The 16,590-nt window shown below is 40.2% G+C and overlaps 2 protein-coding genes across 2 annotated transcripts; both read left to right on the plus strand.

Moving 5' to 3' along the window:
- The first annotated feature begins 1,778 nt into the window (after window positions 1–1,778).
- or95a1 (odorant receptor, family 95, subfamily A, member 1) lies at window positions 1,779–2,744 on the plus strand. The gene has a single exon (XM_070906433.1). The coding sequence runs from the start codon at window positions 1,779–1,781 to the stop codon at window positions 2,742–2,744; it is 966 nt and encodes a 321-aa protein (XP_070762534.1).
- A 2,044-nt stretch (window positions 2,745–4,788) lies between these two features.
- p4ha3 (prolyl 4-hydroxylase, alpha polypeptide III) lies at window positions 4,789–16,590 on the plus strand. The gene is given in 16 exon segments (XM_070906309.1): window positions 4,789–4,935; window positions 4,938–5,003; window positions 5,005–5,027; window positions 5,029–5,220; window positions 6,489–6,643; window positions 6,764–6,987; window positions 9,815–9,964; window positions 10,031–10,082; window positions 10,227–10,390; window positions 11,361–11,540; window positions 13,964–14,028; window positions 14,184–14,343; window positions 14,452–14,514; window positions 15,040–15,108; window positions 15,856–15,952; window positions 16,520–16,590. Coding segments are annotated over 16 exon segments (1,878 nt in total).

The following is a 16,590-nucleotide window of genomic DNA, read 5'->3' on the forward strand; positions in this document are numbered from 1 at the left end:
AAAAAACTTCCAGTTGTACAATATCTCAGGGCAGCACAGACATGTAGCAGAGCTGGGGGATGGAAGTAAGTCAGTGACATTTTTAACGTTTTACTTGCATTAGACTAACTAACAGCAATACTGGGACTGGCCTAACACTACAGACCAGTGAACTACAGTATAACAATAGTGATACCCATTACCAATATAAAGTATGAATCTTCACACAGGCCCAGGACCTCCTTTGGTTGACTTTACTGACAGCGACATCTGCAGCTCCACAGCCACAGCAACTTCCACAGTCACATTAAATCTAAACTAAAGTTTAAAAAAAGAGTGTTGAGGGATGCTGCCAAAACACTTTGCTCAATGGTTCACAAACTGCATGGTACAAGACACAGCTGGAACAACTGACCCAGCTCACTTGAAAGTGTCAACTCAGCAGAATCACCACAGTGCCAGAAATCAATATGAGCCCTCTCCCTTCCAGCTGGAAAAGGCTCTGCATCAGCAAACCTAATACTTAAAGGGACATTTTGCAGCCACCAATGTGGTTGTCCAGTCTGTGCAGGAGTCATATATAGTTCCCCCAAAACTATAACCACTTCAGTGCCATTCATTTTCACAGATGTCGACCAGCTCACAGTCTGCTGCACCAGTATAGCATGAGAGGTTTTCAACATGGAGGCCAGGTTGAGCTGTTTAACAAAACAACAGGGACACTTTTGATCATGTGGGATGGAAAAATGAGGTTGAACAGAAAGTTAATTATTCTGCTGGTTTATTATCATTTGGGTGGATTTTTAAAAATCTGTCATCTATATACTGAACTGTATAAAATTATCTAAATTATCTTGTTGGAATATGATGTTAATACAAGTGATGTTTCCAACGATACACATATCGTGTAAAAAAAAAAAGCCTAAAAATAGTATGACCCGTTTGCTCTGTTAGCTAGCTAACATTAAAGAAACAAACCTCAGCAAATGAATTATCTGCTGAAGCCATGGTGCCAAGTATAAACTGTGATTTTACAAGAATATGGAATTATTAGATGTTAGCCAAGCAATAAGAATTAAAAAATGTTTTGCCTGGGTTTATCACTTTGCTTTGAGAGGGTATTCAATGTTTGCAAATGCTGAATTTACAAAGGTTCAGTGGAACATCACTTGTTACCACTTTCTGTAGTAGCCTCTCTGATCAGAACAGATTATTTTTATGCCATACAATGTGAACTTGTCTGTTTAGCAGTTGGGTTACACATATAACTATAGTTTCTATAGTTCATTAGCTTCCTTCCAAAAATCCTGCATTAAAAGACTATCAACCCATGAGCCCATCTCCCCCCTGAAATATGTTGTTAATGATAAACATAATGCTTTGAGCATGAAAATAACATTATAATCTCTGGAGACTTGAGTCAAATGGATCTGAATGAGGCCAAACACTTCAGATAAGGGGGAGAACATCCCAAACATGTTGTTCATTGAAGACACATTTGATGATAAGAAGAACAGAAATCTAAAGCTTGGTCAACTCTTCTGGCTGATGAAGACATTTGTAGGTGAGTGGAGGGCTCTTTTATTCTGTATTCTGTATCTATATGAGTTGTTCTTTTATCTTTATCTTGTTTTATCTATGTTCCTTTAAGAGAGATAAACATTCAGCTACTTTCTATTCTTATTCTAATCCTACTTAAATTGCCACCTTTTATTTTCAAGGATGTATTTTAGTGTGTATGTGGACCCTTTAACTAACTTTTTCTCTTTAACAGGTTTGCTCCAGTCCACAGTTACAAAATGCAGAATCTGACTGAGTTTCCAGGCAATGCAACTTCCCACAAAAGCCCATCTGTGATCATCAAGGTGTGTGTGGTGATCCCCTTCTTCTGCATCTTCCTCTGCTGCATTGTTGTCATGCTCCACATCTTTGCATCTCACAGGCAGTTCCTGGACACCTCACGTTACATCCTGTTTGCCTACATGCTGATCAATGACACCCTCCAGCTCTTGTCCTCTGTGCTGCTCTTCCTCTTTGTCATGGGTCAGGTGAAATTTGCCATTGTCTACTGTGTTCCTCTGCTGTTCATTTCCACTGCCACTTTCCAGAACACACCCTTAATCCTGGCCACCATGTCACTGGAGCGTTATGTTGCCATCTTCTATCCCCTGCAGCGCCCGGCCGCCTGGCGCTCAGACCGAATCTGGATCATTATTCTGTCCCTGTGGCTCATCAGCTGTATCTTCCCCATCATTGACTACTCCATCGGTGAACGCGATCCTGCTGTGGATGTCCTCTCCACCCCTGTGCTTTGCAAAACTATCGTTGTCAACTCATCTCCAATCCAGACCTTGTTCAAAGCTGCTGTGAGTGTTCTCTTCTTTGCAGTAGTGGCTGTTATCATCCTCTTTACATATGTGAGAATCCTGCTGGAAACCAGGAAGCTGAGACAAGACAGAGTGTCTGTGAGCAAAGCCATGCACACTGTGCTGCTACACGGCTTTCAGCTGCTGCTGTGCATGTTAGCCTTCACCAGCCCCATCACTGAAACTCTCATAGTGCTGCATGCCAACTGGTTACCACAAGACGTCGCCTTTTTTAATTACTTCTGTTTCATGCTAATTCCACGCTTTCTCAGCCCGCTCATCTACGGCTTAAGAGATCAGAGTCTCAGGGGCTACATTGGGAAAACGTTCCTCTGCTGCTCAAACAAAATCAAACCCCATGTCAGAGTCAAGCTGCAGGATAACTTGTCTGCTTCCTGAAGTGAGCTGCTTCAGTTTTGGCCGAGCTCTCAAACGTTATGCACAAATGTCAAGAGATGTATTTGTGATGTTTAAACAGGGTATCTGCAGGTCTTGAAAGATGAGAGTTCAATTTCCTCAACAAACAAACAAAAAATGCCTTAGAAGGTGTTAAAAAGTCTAACATTTAATGAACAAATATTATTTCTTGCCTGCTGTAGGAAGGAATGTCAGTTATAAAATGTTTTTTGTGTATGATTGCGGGGTGTTTGGAGATTCTACATGTTATTTTGACGGTGGATTGTGTTGCAGGAGGCTGTTCAACCCTTTTTGTGGAGTTTCAGTCAGCACCATCAGACCTGCAGCAAACACTACACTTAGCTACAGTAGATAGGAAGCTCATTGTGGTGTCGATTTTTTCAAAAACTTAAATGAATTAATCATTTTTAATTGGTTTTAATCCATACTTCCATTTTATGCCATTTATCTGGGCCCAGGTCGTGTTCGTTTAATTCATCATAGATTTAGAAATTCTTGTTATATAATGCTGGGAAGTACTGATATAATAATAAATAATTCAATTCCATATTGTCCCTACTGATTTGCCATCATACTTTTTTTGATTCATTTTCTGTGATTGGTGAAACAGGTATTAAATTGCATTGTATGTGGTATTGAAAAGGTCTTATAAAGTCTTTAATTTAACTTTGTGAACCCTGCAGAAATATTTCCTGTCCTCACATATAAATGGAGTGAACAATAATGTTGCATCGGTATAGTCCAAAGATTTACAGACTATTAAAACATTTGTAAATAAGAGAAGAGCTGAATCTAATATCTGAACAAGAATGAAATATGAATGAAATCTCTGGTACCCTCTGGTGCCTCGTGAAAGCAAACATGACGCTTTTTGATTTGAGGATACATTGGCACTGTTTTAGCTTTATAGATCTACTGCTGTTAAACATAAACCAGACAGTGGCCGTATTTCTGTGCCAGCAGCATCAGTAAAGATTACTCAATTGTGTGGGTGAATTTAAGGTTTCCTACATGAAGTCTGGCATTCTCTCAATCAGCATGCAGCACTGATCATGCAGGATTTATGATCAACTGTGTGTCTGGGTTGCAGGCAAGCTAATGCTTTTTGCCTTCTGTCATCCAACTGTGATGAGACTATATTACAGATATTTAAAAGCCCAAAATCACAAGCAAAATAATGCGGGTGTTGTCTTCAAGCCTTTCTTGCAGCCGGGTGTGAAACTGTTGCTTAAATGCATATACTTGTAGTTACCATGTTTGATGGTCAAAATGAGTTAACATTGTGTTACAGGGCTTGTGTTTTTTTCTAAGGATAATTATGGCGGTGACAATATAAATATCAGACTAATAAGAAATACAACCCTTGGGGGCCCCAAATAGATGAATTATATATGATGTGTCATCTAAGTAAGTATAAGAGGAATATCATTTTGTGTACTGATTTTATATTTGGAAGATATACTGAACAGATATCTGTAGACCACTCTTTCATTGTGCATTTTTCTGCATTTCTATAATTAAAAAATTGTAAAATATAAAATGATTAAGCGTTTGTTTTGGGGGGGAAATATTAAAGTGGTTACCTGTAAATTCCTTGTATCCTGGTTTGTTTTGTTACTTTACAGCACATCCCAGTACCACTTGTTTTTAAATATCACACATAATAACATTTAAAAACAGCAATCATTTACGGTTTTCTTTTTTTTTTTTTAAAGATTCAACACACCAATGAAGTCGCTCAAATGTTAAAATGTCTTCACTGCACAGCTTTAAAATTGCAGTTTGGTTGTAGTACAGAGCATTCACCTGCAGGTGTCACAGTAACCCCAAACTCTGGGAGGAAATGATTTACCCACTTTAAAGCAATAAAAATGTCAGAAAATCAAAGTTGAATGAAAGTGGTGAATAAATTATACCATGACGATCCATTCCCATGCATGAATCAGAGCGCAACCTGAATGAGCAGCTCGTTTAATCAGAAACAGCCTCCACAAACTGGCGCTGGAGCCTGACTCCATAAAGTTTTATGTATTCATGTTATTAAAGAGCAAATAAACGTGTCGGGTGCGTGCTGCAAGGAGAAACTAATCGTCCTGACTGGATTCAGGCTGCAGGTCTGTCCCATGAACAGAAGACGAAAGCCGATCTCAGACCAGATGAGGGAGATCCCCCGGCGTGTGGGCTTCAGAGGCACGTTTGCAAATCCTGAAGATCCTCAGCAGCGTTCAGGACAGTGAGAGAGACAGGAGCTCAGCCGCAGAGAGGGAGACATGAAGTATCTTACATGTGTTTACTTCAGTTGCGGTCTCCTGACTGTAACTGTGATCCCAGTGTCTTTGGGTGAGATGTACACGTCGCTGCTGAACGTGAAGCAGGCGATCAGTGTTGAACGGAAGCTGATCGATTACTTGAGAACTTACATCGACCACGAGTTAGAGAGACTGGAGGACATCAAGCGGTGAGTGACATGCATGATGACACACTAGAGATGGACGACTTCTTAAGAGAGATATGTACTTTTTTTCCATTTGCACGTTAGAAATTCAATTATTCTTTGATTTCTTTTAGTTTTTTGGGAGTGCAAAAGCCTGAGAAACTGCACCGCACCTCTGAACGGTCTAACTCCCAACTTAGTTTTAGTTTAAATAGAAATGCAAGACTGTGGGGATGACATCACCCAGTGACAAATCCTGCAGCTCCTCCACAGACAGTGAATAATAATGGAACAAGTATTTGGACTTGATGATGAGAGCACATGTGGAGGTTCAGCTAGGATATGGTCACATTTTAAATCCACATCTGGGAATCCTGCATTTAAATTAACCTCTTGGATGACAAAGATGACATGAACCTGATGACATTATTAGTTCCAAGATATTTGACTTCACTCTCCTAACACAGTGAAAGTTCAATTTCAGGGCGTTTCTTTACAAGAGGACAATTACATCAATAACTTGAATCAATAAATTGTGCAAGACAAACACGGTTTTATTAGCTGCTCTTTCTTCCAGTCAGAAAACTTTGTTATGTTGGAAACAGGATGGCTGATGGAGATCAACAGTCATCAGTCATCACCAATTTATGCTCATGATTCAACAGTTTCTCTGTGGAAATGACTCTGACTTTATGGAACGGCCCTTTTGACCATAACAGTAATTGTGGTGGCTTTTTTGTGGTGTGAGGTTGGTGAGTAATGTTATGCATCAGCTCATCTGTTTTAACAATGTATAATGATGATGATGATGATGATGATGATAGTGGTAACGGTAGCAGATGTAGCTTTCCATCATTCATATGGAAAGTGTATATTATCCTACAGCACGACACTTTGTTGAACATCATGCGTGCAACGAAATAGAGTTGAATATGTTGAACAGTCCATATTATAGCATATATATTATCATTGTGATAGCTGTTTTCTCTGTATCTGTTGGTCATTTCATTATGTGATGCATTAATGTTCATTTTCAGTGTATCGTCTTTATAAAGTACCAGGTTTAATCAATCCGTTTTTACTATTTCCGCCCTGATGAAGACCCTATCAGGTTGAAATTGGTCTAAATGAAGCCTTGCTCTGGCTGAGAGTGCCTGAAGAACGTTTGACCTTTTTTCATCTTCTTCAAGAGCACCTTAAGGTTCCCAGGACTCATTCGCTACATGTGCAACTGTCTGAGCACTTGGCCTCTTCTTTCTTTTAGTAACCACAGTCCATTTTCTTTCCCACAGCTTTTATGCCAAAGTGTCCGACCTGCACACTGAACATTATAAAGGCCCAGCGACTGCGATGGCGAACCCTCTGGTGGCATTCACTCTGATCAAGCGGCTGCATTCAGAGTGGCTGAACGTGGTCTACAGCAACGAAGCCCTGGAGAACACACAAGGTTGGCTCACTGCCTTCTGTACAGACACATCTGGTGGTGATAACTAAACCCCCCCCCCCCCTCTTTTCTGCTGTCACCTCCCAACCCCCCCTGTTCACCTTTTGGCCCTCTGCTGTCCAGCCCTCAGGTCCAGTTACGAGGAGGAAGAGGCTGATCTGCCCAAACTGGAAGACCTCCAGGGGGCCGCTAAGGGGCTGATGAGGCTGCAGGATGTGTATGCTCTCCAAGTTGCGAGCCTCGCAAGGGGTCGTTTCCAGAGAGTCACTAATGGCAGGCCTGTTGATATCTACCTGCCCACAGTGTCTGTCCCGCTGTCTGGTGATGACTGCTTTCTGGTTGGAAAGGTACACCATCCATTATTTTCCTTTGCTGCTTCCTCCCATTGTTTTTACTCTACTTCTTTTGGTGAAGAAGTACTCAGATTCTTTAGAAGAAAAAGTACCAATACAACAATCTAAAAATACTTTACTTTATACTTTTAACTACTTTATATACAGTTTAGTAAAGGTTCGGGCCCCTTCAAAGAGTCACAAGATAAATCTGAGGGGTTGTGAGATGATTACTGAACCCTTAATTTTGAACCTGAACCATTAACAGTGGAAGAAGTTCTGCTACACAAATGTGTCATTTTTTTGGACCTTTCTCTTATCTTTTTTTTTGTGGAACGTTGGAGAGTTTTGTCTCTTCTGGCCTCAAACAATTATTTAAATGAAACCATCTGAGAAGTGTAGACAGGAAATCACTCATTGGTGAAACTACTAACAACTCATATGAAAGCTTTTTTTGTAAAGGATCAAAAGTTTGGGAACCACAGGTTTGACCTCCAACAATGCATTTGATTTTTTACTTAATCAGCAAAGTAACTAGTAACTATAATTGTCAAATAAATTTGTTGATGTAAAAATGACAATATTCCCCTCTGAAATGTGGTGAAGTTGATGGAAAAAGTAAAGTCCAAGTATCTCAAAATTGTACTTGAGTAAATGTCCTTCATTACTTTCCACCACTGCTTATTTCTCATTTGTATTTCCTAAAGCAATTAGCAAAGAAACATGATAATTGATGTTGAAACAAGTCTGTCATCCTTCCTGGTCACCTTTCAGAGTTAAATAAGCTACACGTTCTCATGTAGAGTAATAAAATGGAGAGATATTTGGAAGATGTTGCTGTGAAAATGTCCCCCTTTGATTAACATCCCACTCCAAAGGTCTGCAAAATAGTTTTCTTCCAAACCTGTCTGTCATTGTGAGGTGGGAATCCAGACAGTCAGCCCGGAAAAAGTGGAATTCTTCCCACTGCAAGCCTGGGAATCCATTTCATGTGAAGATGAATATACTGTTATACAAGTACGAAAGAAAAGAAAAAAAGAAAGGTTTCCCCACAATAAATTCCACTGTTTATGTACAGTGGTGATGTGTAAGGGCTGGGCACTGTGTGGGAGAGACATCCTCTTGTATGGAAAAGACATTATCTCACGCAGCAGAAGTGTTCGGAGCAAAGAGCAGAACTTGCCTTCACTTGTACTGACGCCGAGATGATCTGAGACCATCTGTAAACAGAGATGCTTACTTTTAGGGTGTTGTCAGTAAAAGAGCTGCCTGCACATGCTTTTATATGGCTATTAAACTGCTCCTCAAAAACCTGCAGGGTTCATTAACAAAATGTGTAGCTTGTCAGTTTGGTGGAATCTGCAGTATATAAACTATTTTTAAGAATTCATTGTTTTTTTAAATACTAACAGCTCCCAAATTATGGGGTGTAATGTTGTGAACTGGGTGTAAACCTGTGGTCGGGTTGATAAATCAGTGTGTGTGATTAGTTAGAGTTGAGTAGTGAGTTTGTGGGATTAAATGGTACACTGGGATTTTTGTTTGTGTGCTGTGTGGAGGGGTTGTGGATAAAAGCTGTGATGGGAGGAGCCACATGTCACCCTGTTTCAATGTGGCTGCTGTCGGGCCTGTAGTTAGCACCTACTTAATCAAGTCAAGTCAGCTACAGACGGGGTTTGAGACCAGGTAAAGACAGAGACTGCAGCCAGTGTGCACTTGTAGCTCTGTCCACAACGTACTTGCTTGAGAAGTCAGACAGGTGTAATCTCTTAAATTGACATGCTGCAGAGAAAGTGCATAACAGTGGACCAGGTTGAGAAAGTATTATATATTATATATTTGAGTCCAAAATCCAAAAATGGATGAGCTGCAAAAATGAGAAAAAGTCATCACTGAATCGTTTCAGTCATTTTTTAAGAAAAAACTTAGCTGGTTCCAGCTTCTCAAATGTGAGAATTTGCTGCTTTTCTTTTTTTTATATGATAGAAAAAGAAATATCTTTGGTTTTGGACAGTTGGACAGACAAAACATGCAATTTGCAGATCGGCTCTGGGAAATTGTAGTGAGCAGTTTTGACTGCTTTTACAGAAAATCAAGACTGAACTAACAATTACAGCACTCTCAACAATAACACAAGTGAATGTTTCATCACAGCCTGTAGTTAGTATTTAAGTCATGTAATGCTGCTCTCATTACAACCTTTATTTAACCAGGTAATCTTTTACAAGAGAGACCTGGGTACAGCAGACAGCCAGCCACACACAAGCGCATACGAAAAGCATCAGAAACAATCACAGACATCTCGAAAAAGGTCCAAAATTAAAAGGTTGAATTCTTCCAATAGTTTTAAAGTCTCAGGTTGTCTATGTCGATTGTCTGCTGTATTTCACATCACATTTCTGCGTTCCTCCTACCTGCCATCAGTGGAAAATGCCATATTTTTGTAATTCCATTCAAATGAAGTTGATGCAGCCAAAATGGTTTGGCCCAAAGGCAGCATAAATCCAGCATGCCAGGGTGACACAATGATGCCAGCTGACTGACGTGATAGAGTTGGCTGAAGAAACTTGTCTGACTCTGGCTGCTGCCACTAGCCTAAAGCTAGCTTTACTGACAGCTGCTAACAGGATGTGCTTCTTAGCTAAAATCAGCCCACAGAGGCAAATCTGGCAGCCCGGCATATATATGGACCAGATCTGGCTGACTTGGTCGTCCGGTCCAGGCGGCCGAGCATGTCGACACTTAGCCACCTTTGGAATGACTGGCTCGCGACCAAAGACAAATTCTATTTGAACTGCCAAATAGTTGTAATTAAAAGTAACCCAGGTGTTATTTTACACAGGTGGCCTATGAGCAGGAAGACTACTACCACTCAGTGCAGTGGCTGGAGGAGTCGGTGCGTCTCTTCAGGGGGCCGGGAGGCGAGTGGAGCCCTGAGAATGAAGGGACTTTAGAGGATGCTCTGGATCACTTGGCCTTCTCTCACTTTAAAGTAGGTCGGAGGAAATCCACAGTTGTGAGATGATTGCATTGCCCTAAATTCTTCTCGTTGTTTCAGACAGGAAACGTCTCCTATGCTCTCAGTCTGTCTCAGGAGTTACTGCATCACGGTAATTCTTTTCATTTAACTTGTCCAATTCCTTTAATCCAGTCCATGGTGCCTAAACAGTCCCTGGAAAACCATCTTTATTTCTGTGAACATCATGGCTTGCCTCTCTAGACTGAAGCCTGTACTGCAACGTGTTTCTTCTTAGATCCAATGAATGGAAGAGTTTTGCAGAATATTGATAAATACGAGAAGCTGCTGGTTACGAGTCCACCCAAATCAATTAGGGGCGAAGGACTGAGGAGACCCAAATCCAACCATTTAAGGACCAGGGACACTTACGAGAGACTCTGCCAGACCCAAGGCTCCCAGGTATTCATTACAATTATACATATTGTTAATTCTATAATACTAACCAAATGTGCAATGGAATTCTGCTTTTTCAATAGCACATTTGTTCCTTAAGGGACATACAAATAAATCGATTTTATTAACTGTTGCCGTTGCACATTTGAGTCTATGTTAGAAACAATGTTCAGTCAATGTCCTGCCCAGGGATGTGTAATGTTGTAGGGTGCAACTGTTTGAGACTACAGCTATGCTTGTGGCTCTTAGGCACAGCACTGCTTTGAGCTAAATGCTAAAGGTAGCATGCTAACATGCTCCCAATGACAATGCTAACATGCTGATGTTTAGCAGGAATCATGTTTATTATGATGGTGAACAAATTAGTTTAAATGGTTTGCATGCTAATATTTGCTGATTAGCACCGAAGCACAGCTGAAACTGATGGGAATGTCATTAGTTTTGCAGATAATTAGTCATAACTCTGACGTGATGATGGTATTGTTAAGACATTTCACTCAAAACCAAAAATGTCAACCTAATGGAGGCGCTAGAGGAAAAGGAGATCTCCAAAATCAGTAGGCTTCATCCTCTGGGGACCATGAATATCTGTACAAAACTCATTACCAATCCATCCAATAGATGTTGAGACGTTCTGATCAGTCTGCGGCATCACAAGTAATGGACCGACCGACATTGCCATCCCCAGACCCATACTGCTTGCATGGCAAAAATGACATTAAAAAAACACAAAAATAAGTCTCTGTCTCATTGTTATTTAAAAAGCTAGTTTGTCACAGATTTGACAGAATTCTCAGGTTTCAACATTTATCTGAAATTTAATGAAGATGCAAGTTCGTCATTGGCCATAAAAAGGCTATGATTAAGTCATATTTGCTGTTAAGCTTACTGTATGTGGGGAGAGAACAATGCTAAGAGTAATTGTTTGCGGATGGAAAAGGAAAACTATTCTTGTTTTGGTCTTTGTTTCTCCTAGCAGCCAACGCATTTTGAAAACCCCAGTCTATTCTGCGACTATTTCACCAATGACAATCCTGGGCTGCTTCTGCTGCCAGTAAGACGTGAAGTGCTGAGCCTGCAGCCGTATGTGGTCCTGTACCACAACTTCATCACCGACGCAGAGGCTGAGGACATCAAGGGGCTCGCCCATCCCGGAGTAAGTGCCGTTTTCCTCTACACTTGCTGCTTTTGTAGGAATTAAGAAAAAGAGCCATGTTTTTACAATCAACGCAATGCATTCTTTTGTTAATCCAATTAGGTCTTCAAATGGTTCTGTAATCCCAGTTTTCTCACCAAACAGAGGAGCTGTGCTATTTGTTCCACATGGGACTCACAAAAAAGGGAAGCTGCAAAGTCTTTTCTTGGCAACAGTAAGAGTTCATGAGAGTCTGTTGAAGTTTGATGAAACCAATAAATTGAACATTTTGCTATGTGTGTACATTAGTCTCACACTGTAGATCTTTTCAAACTGATTTTATTCTACAATTAACCATGAACAGGGATATTGTTTTTTTTGTTCATCATGTTTAGGATATATTGTTTCTTTGTGGCTTCCTGCTAGGAAACTACCCTCTGTTGATGTTGGCTTTGCTGGTATCACTGTTATTTCAAGATGTTTCCCAGCACATTTTTATTTTCCTCTGGCCTCCTGGACATCTGCCGAGATGTAAGCTTGCTTATTACTCTGAAATTAAAAGTGTAATGAAATTGGCAGCACTTGAGCAGGACTATGAATTTGTCATTTCACTGGTAGTGCATCTCAAATGGAGATATTTACTGTGCCCTCTGTCCTGAAGTGAACCTCCTCTTTTAAGTCCATCTTTTATAGACTGCCTGCAAGATGGCACACAATACAGTATATGCAAAGGCAAGCTGTGCTACAATTGATCACTACTGACTGAGATAAGAACAATACTCACAAGGTGTCACTTACCATGTTTTGACTCTAAGCATCCAATAACATAGCTGCATATTCACCTACATTGTTACTGTTTGTCTCGACTTGATCACTGAGAGTTTGTGCTCTTTGGAGGCAGTAGAACATTAACTTGTTTAAAAGGATGTGAACAAAGCTTTTATCTTTGTCAGCGGTGGAAAGTAACTAAGTACATGTACTCAAGTTTAGTAATGAAGTACACTTTTGATGTACTTGTGTATTTCCATTTTATGTAACTTTTACTTCTGAAGCACTACAGGGAAGTGTTGCACTGAAAGTTGTAGTTACTTTGCAAGTCAAGACTTTGAATTCAAAACATATTATCAGCCTCTAAAATATGATGACTTGTTATCAACTAAAGCAGTTAAAATCGGCTCCACCTCAATCAACTACAGCAGTAAAATCTGCTAACAAATGAATGCATCTGTAATAATAATCCCATGATTTTATATATACGATATTAATGGTCTGACTGGGGCCATTTTGCATAATGAGTACTTTTGATACTTTTGGTACATTTTGCTGATTACACTTTGTCATTGAAGGGGAAAATTAGCTTGAAATCAAGGGGAAACATTGTGCTGCAAGGCCGTAAATCAAGATTGAAATAGCTTTTTATTGTATTAAGAGTAAAGGTGCCTATCAAAAAAAAAATTTTTTTGTAAACATGCATATATTACTTGATCATCTGCTCTGCTGTGTGGCTCGCTGGCTGCCAACTGTGTCCCTCTTCCTGCTGGAAGGATCCTGGAAAGACCCTATGGAGGCAGAGTTGGTCTGCTTCCAAACATTTAGCAAGGCTTAAAGGAATGAGGGATACATTACTATGAAAACTTGGCTGAGCGCCTCAGACTGTCCAAATTACCCTGCTGGGCTCCACTGGTAAATATTAAGTTCACTATCATCGAGCCTCAGTATCTATCTGAAAGCAACTTACAACTTTCTGCTGATTTAATGGGAAGCTTCAGTGCATTGTCCCCCGAGCTGCTCGCAGTCTGCTGACTCTGTTACTTCAGGGAATATTTGGTGGGCTAACTCAATTGGTACCTTATAGTTTCTGTGAGGTTTTGGCATTGTTCAATGAGTTTTCCATCCCTTTCTCAGATGGAAACCCCTGTACTTATTTCATCATTATGTCAGCTTGTGGGTTTGTTGAAAACAGCCACAGGGTATGGTATTAGTTTGGAGCGGTGAGCGGCATTCGTTAACCATGAGCACGGTTTACACGTTCCTGCTGGATCCCAGAGCCTTATTTGAATGACCTATTATGTAGCAATAATAGAGATCTGATGTTTGGAGTTAACAGATCTGTCATTGTATTGGTTTCTTGTTGATGAATTGATGTGTGAAATAATATGGTTGTTTTTTTTTACCATTTGCCCTCTTTTGAAATGATTCGTGAAGCCCTGTAGAGCTGAATGAAGTCATGTCATGTCTGCAGTTTTGGAAATTGTATCCTCGCCACCTTTTGAATCCACATTCTTGATTTTTCTTTCATCTGCCCTCAGGTTTTATTCTGGACATGTGATTGGAGTTTTCATGCTATTACTCACATTTTGTCAGGTCTTTGCAGCTGGACATCAAAGCTTGGCTGCTGTAACAATCACAAACATAAAATGCTGTTTTCTGTCTTTGCTGTCAAGTTGAAACGATCTGTGGTGGCAACTGGAGAGAAACAAGCAACAGCAGAGTATCGCATCAGCAAGAGGTACAAATTACGTATCACACTTTGTTATTTATAACACTTTGTTTATGACATTCTGTTCGTCATCAGTAATTCAATTCAAACCCGTTCTTGGAGTAGGCTGGTCTTCCACCTCCAGCATGCAGATGATGTTAGATGTACATTTGTCTCATTTCTAGTGCGTGGCTCAAGGGCTCAGCACAGTCCACTGTTGGGAAGCTGGACCAGAAGATCTCCACACTCACAGGTCTGAATGTGAAGCATCCATATGGCGAGTACCTCCAAGTGGTGAATTATGGGATTGGGGGCCATTATGAACCCCACTTTGACCATGCTACAGTAAGTTGATTGTTCGACTTGTTTAACAAGTTGATTATATCGACTATAGATGTTGTAGGTTGTCTGTGCTTACATTAATAATGAGATATCAACTGTCTAATTTTCCAGTCACCTTCAAGTCCTGTGTTCAAGCTGAAAACTGGGAATCGAGTGGCAACCTTTATGATATATGTGAGTGAAGTCTTGCTCTAACCATCTGCCACATAGCAGCCGGAGGTTGTTGGGCAGGTTCCTGTTCCTGCTTTTCCAAAGCCTTAATTAAAAACACAGAGGTCAGGTCTTTGCCATGAGTTCTGCAAGACTTTGGAACAACCTGCCTGAGAAACTCAGACCAGATCTGACCTCACTACCTCAATTACACTTTTATAGATGTTCTGTAATGCAACCAACTCTAACCGACCTATAATTTTTGTCTCTGACCTCCATTATGGATCTATAATCTATTTTTATTGTGTAACGAATCTGCTAAGTGCTTTTAAACAGGGTTTCAGAAACATGTTGTTGTTGTTGTTGTTGTTGTTGTTGTTGTTGTTGTTAAGAATCCAATGTGACAATCTGAGTAGAATTGAATAGTGATTTTTTAAAAAGAATGGCTTTTTGTGAGGCTTTGAAAACAGGGCAGCAGACAGAGTGGCTTTTCATAACATGAGCATATAAACACAAGACACAACTCTGAAGGAATGTGCTTTTCCACAGCTCAGCTCTGTCGAGGCAGGTGGGTCAACAGCCTTCATCTACGCCAACTTCAGTGTTCCCGTTGTGGAGGTAAACACCTTTCAAATATCTGGGATGAGCTAAAAGCAGCCTTTTCTCTAAGTGTCATTTTTGCCTCAAGCTAGATTATTTTCTCCTCACTCACATTCTCTGGTGCAGCTTTCAAAATGCTAAAAGGTCAGATTGTAGCAACGACAGCCATGAGATGTTTTGACATAATACTGCTATTGTATAGTTGAGCCTCAGGCCCAGGCCTCCCCCGGGGTTTAACCTTTCATTTTATTGACATCTCACTTCCTGGCTGTTTGTACAGAAAACAACTGAACCTAATAAACCGATAAAATTACCAGTGAGATAGTGTAACAGCAGGAGCTATCGTGCTTGAAATTCAGATAGATATTTAGATTAGATATTTAGATTAAAGCTTAGCAGATCAACAGAAAAATAATCATTAACTATTGTGGTAATCGATTCATTGTTTAGCTAAATCTTCTAGCAGAAATGATGAAAAACATATCCTAGTTCCAGCGTCTCAGTGGTGGGGATATGTTCTACTTTTCTGTGTCTTATTGTAAACTGAATATCTTTTGGACTGTTAGTCAAACAAAACGAGAGATTTGATGGCTTTAGGAAATCATTTTTTACTACTTTCTGGCATTTTATAGACCAAAACATTCATCGATTAACCAAGAAAATAATTGTCAGATTAATCTATACTGAAAGTCATGCTGCCATAGTTTAGACCAATCAACTGTTCTGACTTACTGAGACTTATTTGTGTTGTTTTGTATTTCACAGAAAGCTGCCATCTTCTGGTGGAATCTCCATAGAAATGGTCAGGGAGACGTGGACACACTGCATGCTGGCTGCCCTGTGCTTATTGGGGACAAATGGGGTAAGAGTCAGTAGATTCAGTATGATGTGATGCTGTTGTCAACAGGAGCCAAAAAGTGATGTGAAAATGGAAAATAGCAAGCAATTTGTCAGACTCCATGTTCTCTTTTAAACAGATGATGCTTTTCATTATCAGTTTTCCAGTTCAGCTTCTCTATTATACAGGAGCTAATGTACAAAAGCTAGGCCACATCTGTGCTGCATTATGCATTTAGATATGTTACAGAGTACTGTTCAGACACTGAGCGCTCATCTTGGAAGCTAAACATCTGCTGCTGGTTGGCCCAGACCATCGAACTCCCAATGCGGAAATGTGTGTGAGGGACCCAGTTAGACCACCAGAAGGATATTAATCATCTCGAAGCAGCTGCAGAAGCATTTGTTGGCTGTGTTGTTTTTAGAAACCATATTCATCATCAGAAATGAATGATAAGGCTGTACTTTTCAATCACAATTATCCAAAGGTTTAAAAGTTGCACGGGCAAGAAAACTTATTTATTACTGATTTATGCTGTTATTCTGTCTTGAAGGTATTAAGACATAGTTTGCATCTTTCTGTGTGTTCCAGTTGCAAACAAATGGATCCATGAGCATGGCCAAGAATTCCAACATCGCTGCAGCCTGAACCCTGAAGAGTGA

Source organism: Enoplosus armatus, chromosome 5, assembly GCF_043641665.1.
Source record: "Enoplosus armatus isolate fEnoArm2 chromosome 5, fEnoArm2.hap1, whole genome shotgun sequence".
NCBI classification, from domain to species: Eukaryota; Metazoa; Chordata; class Actinopteri; order Centrarchiformes; family Enoplosidae; genus Enoplosus; species Enoplosus armatus.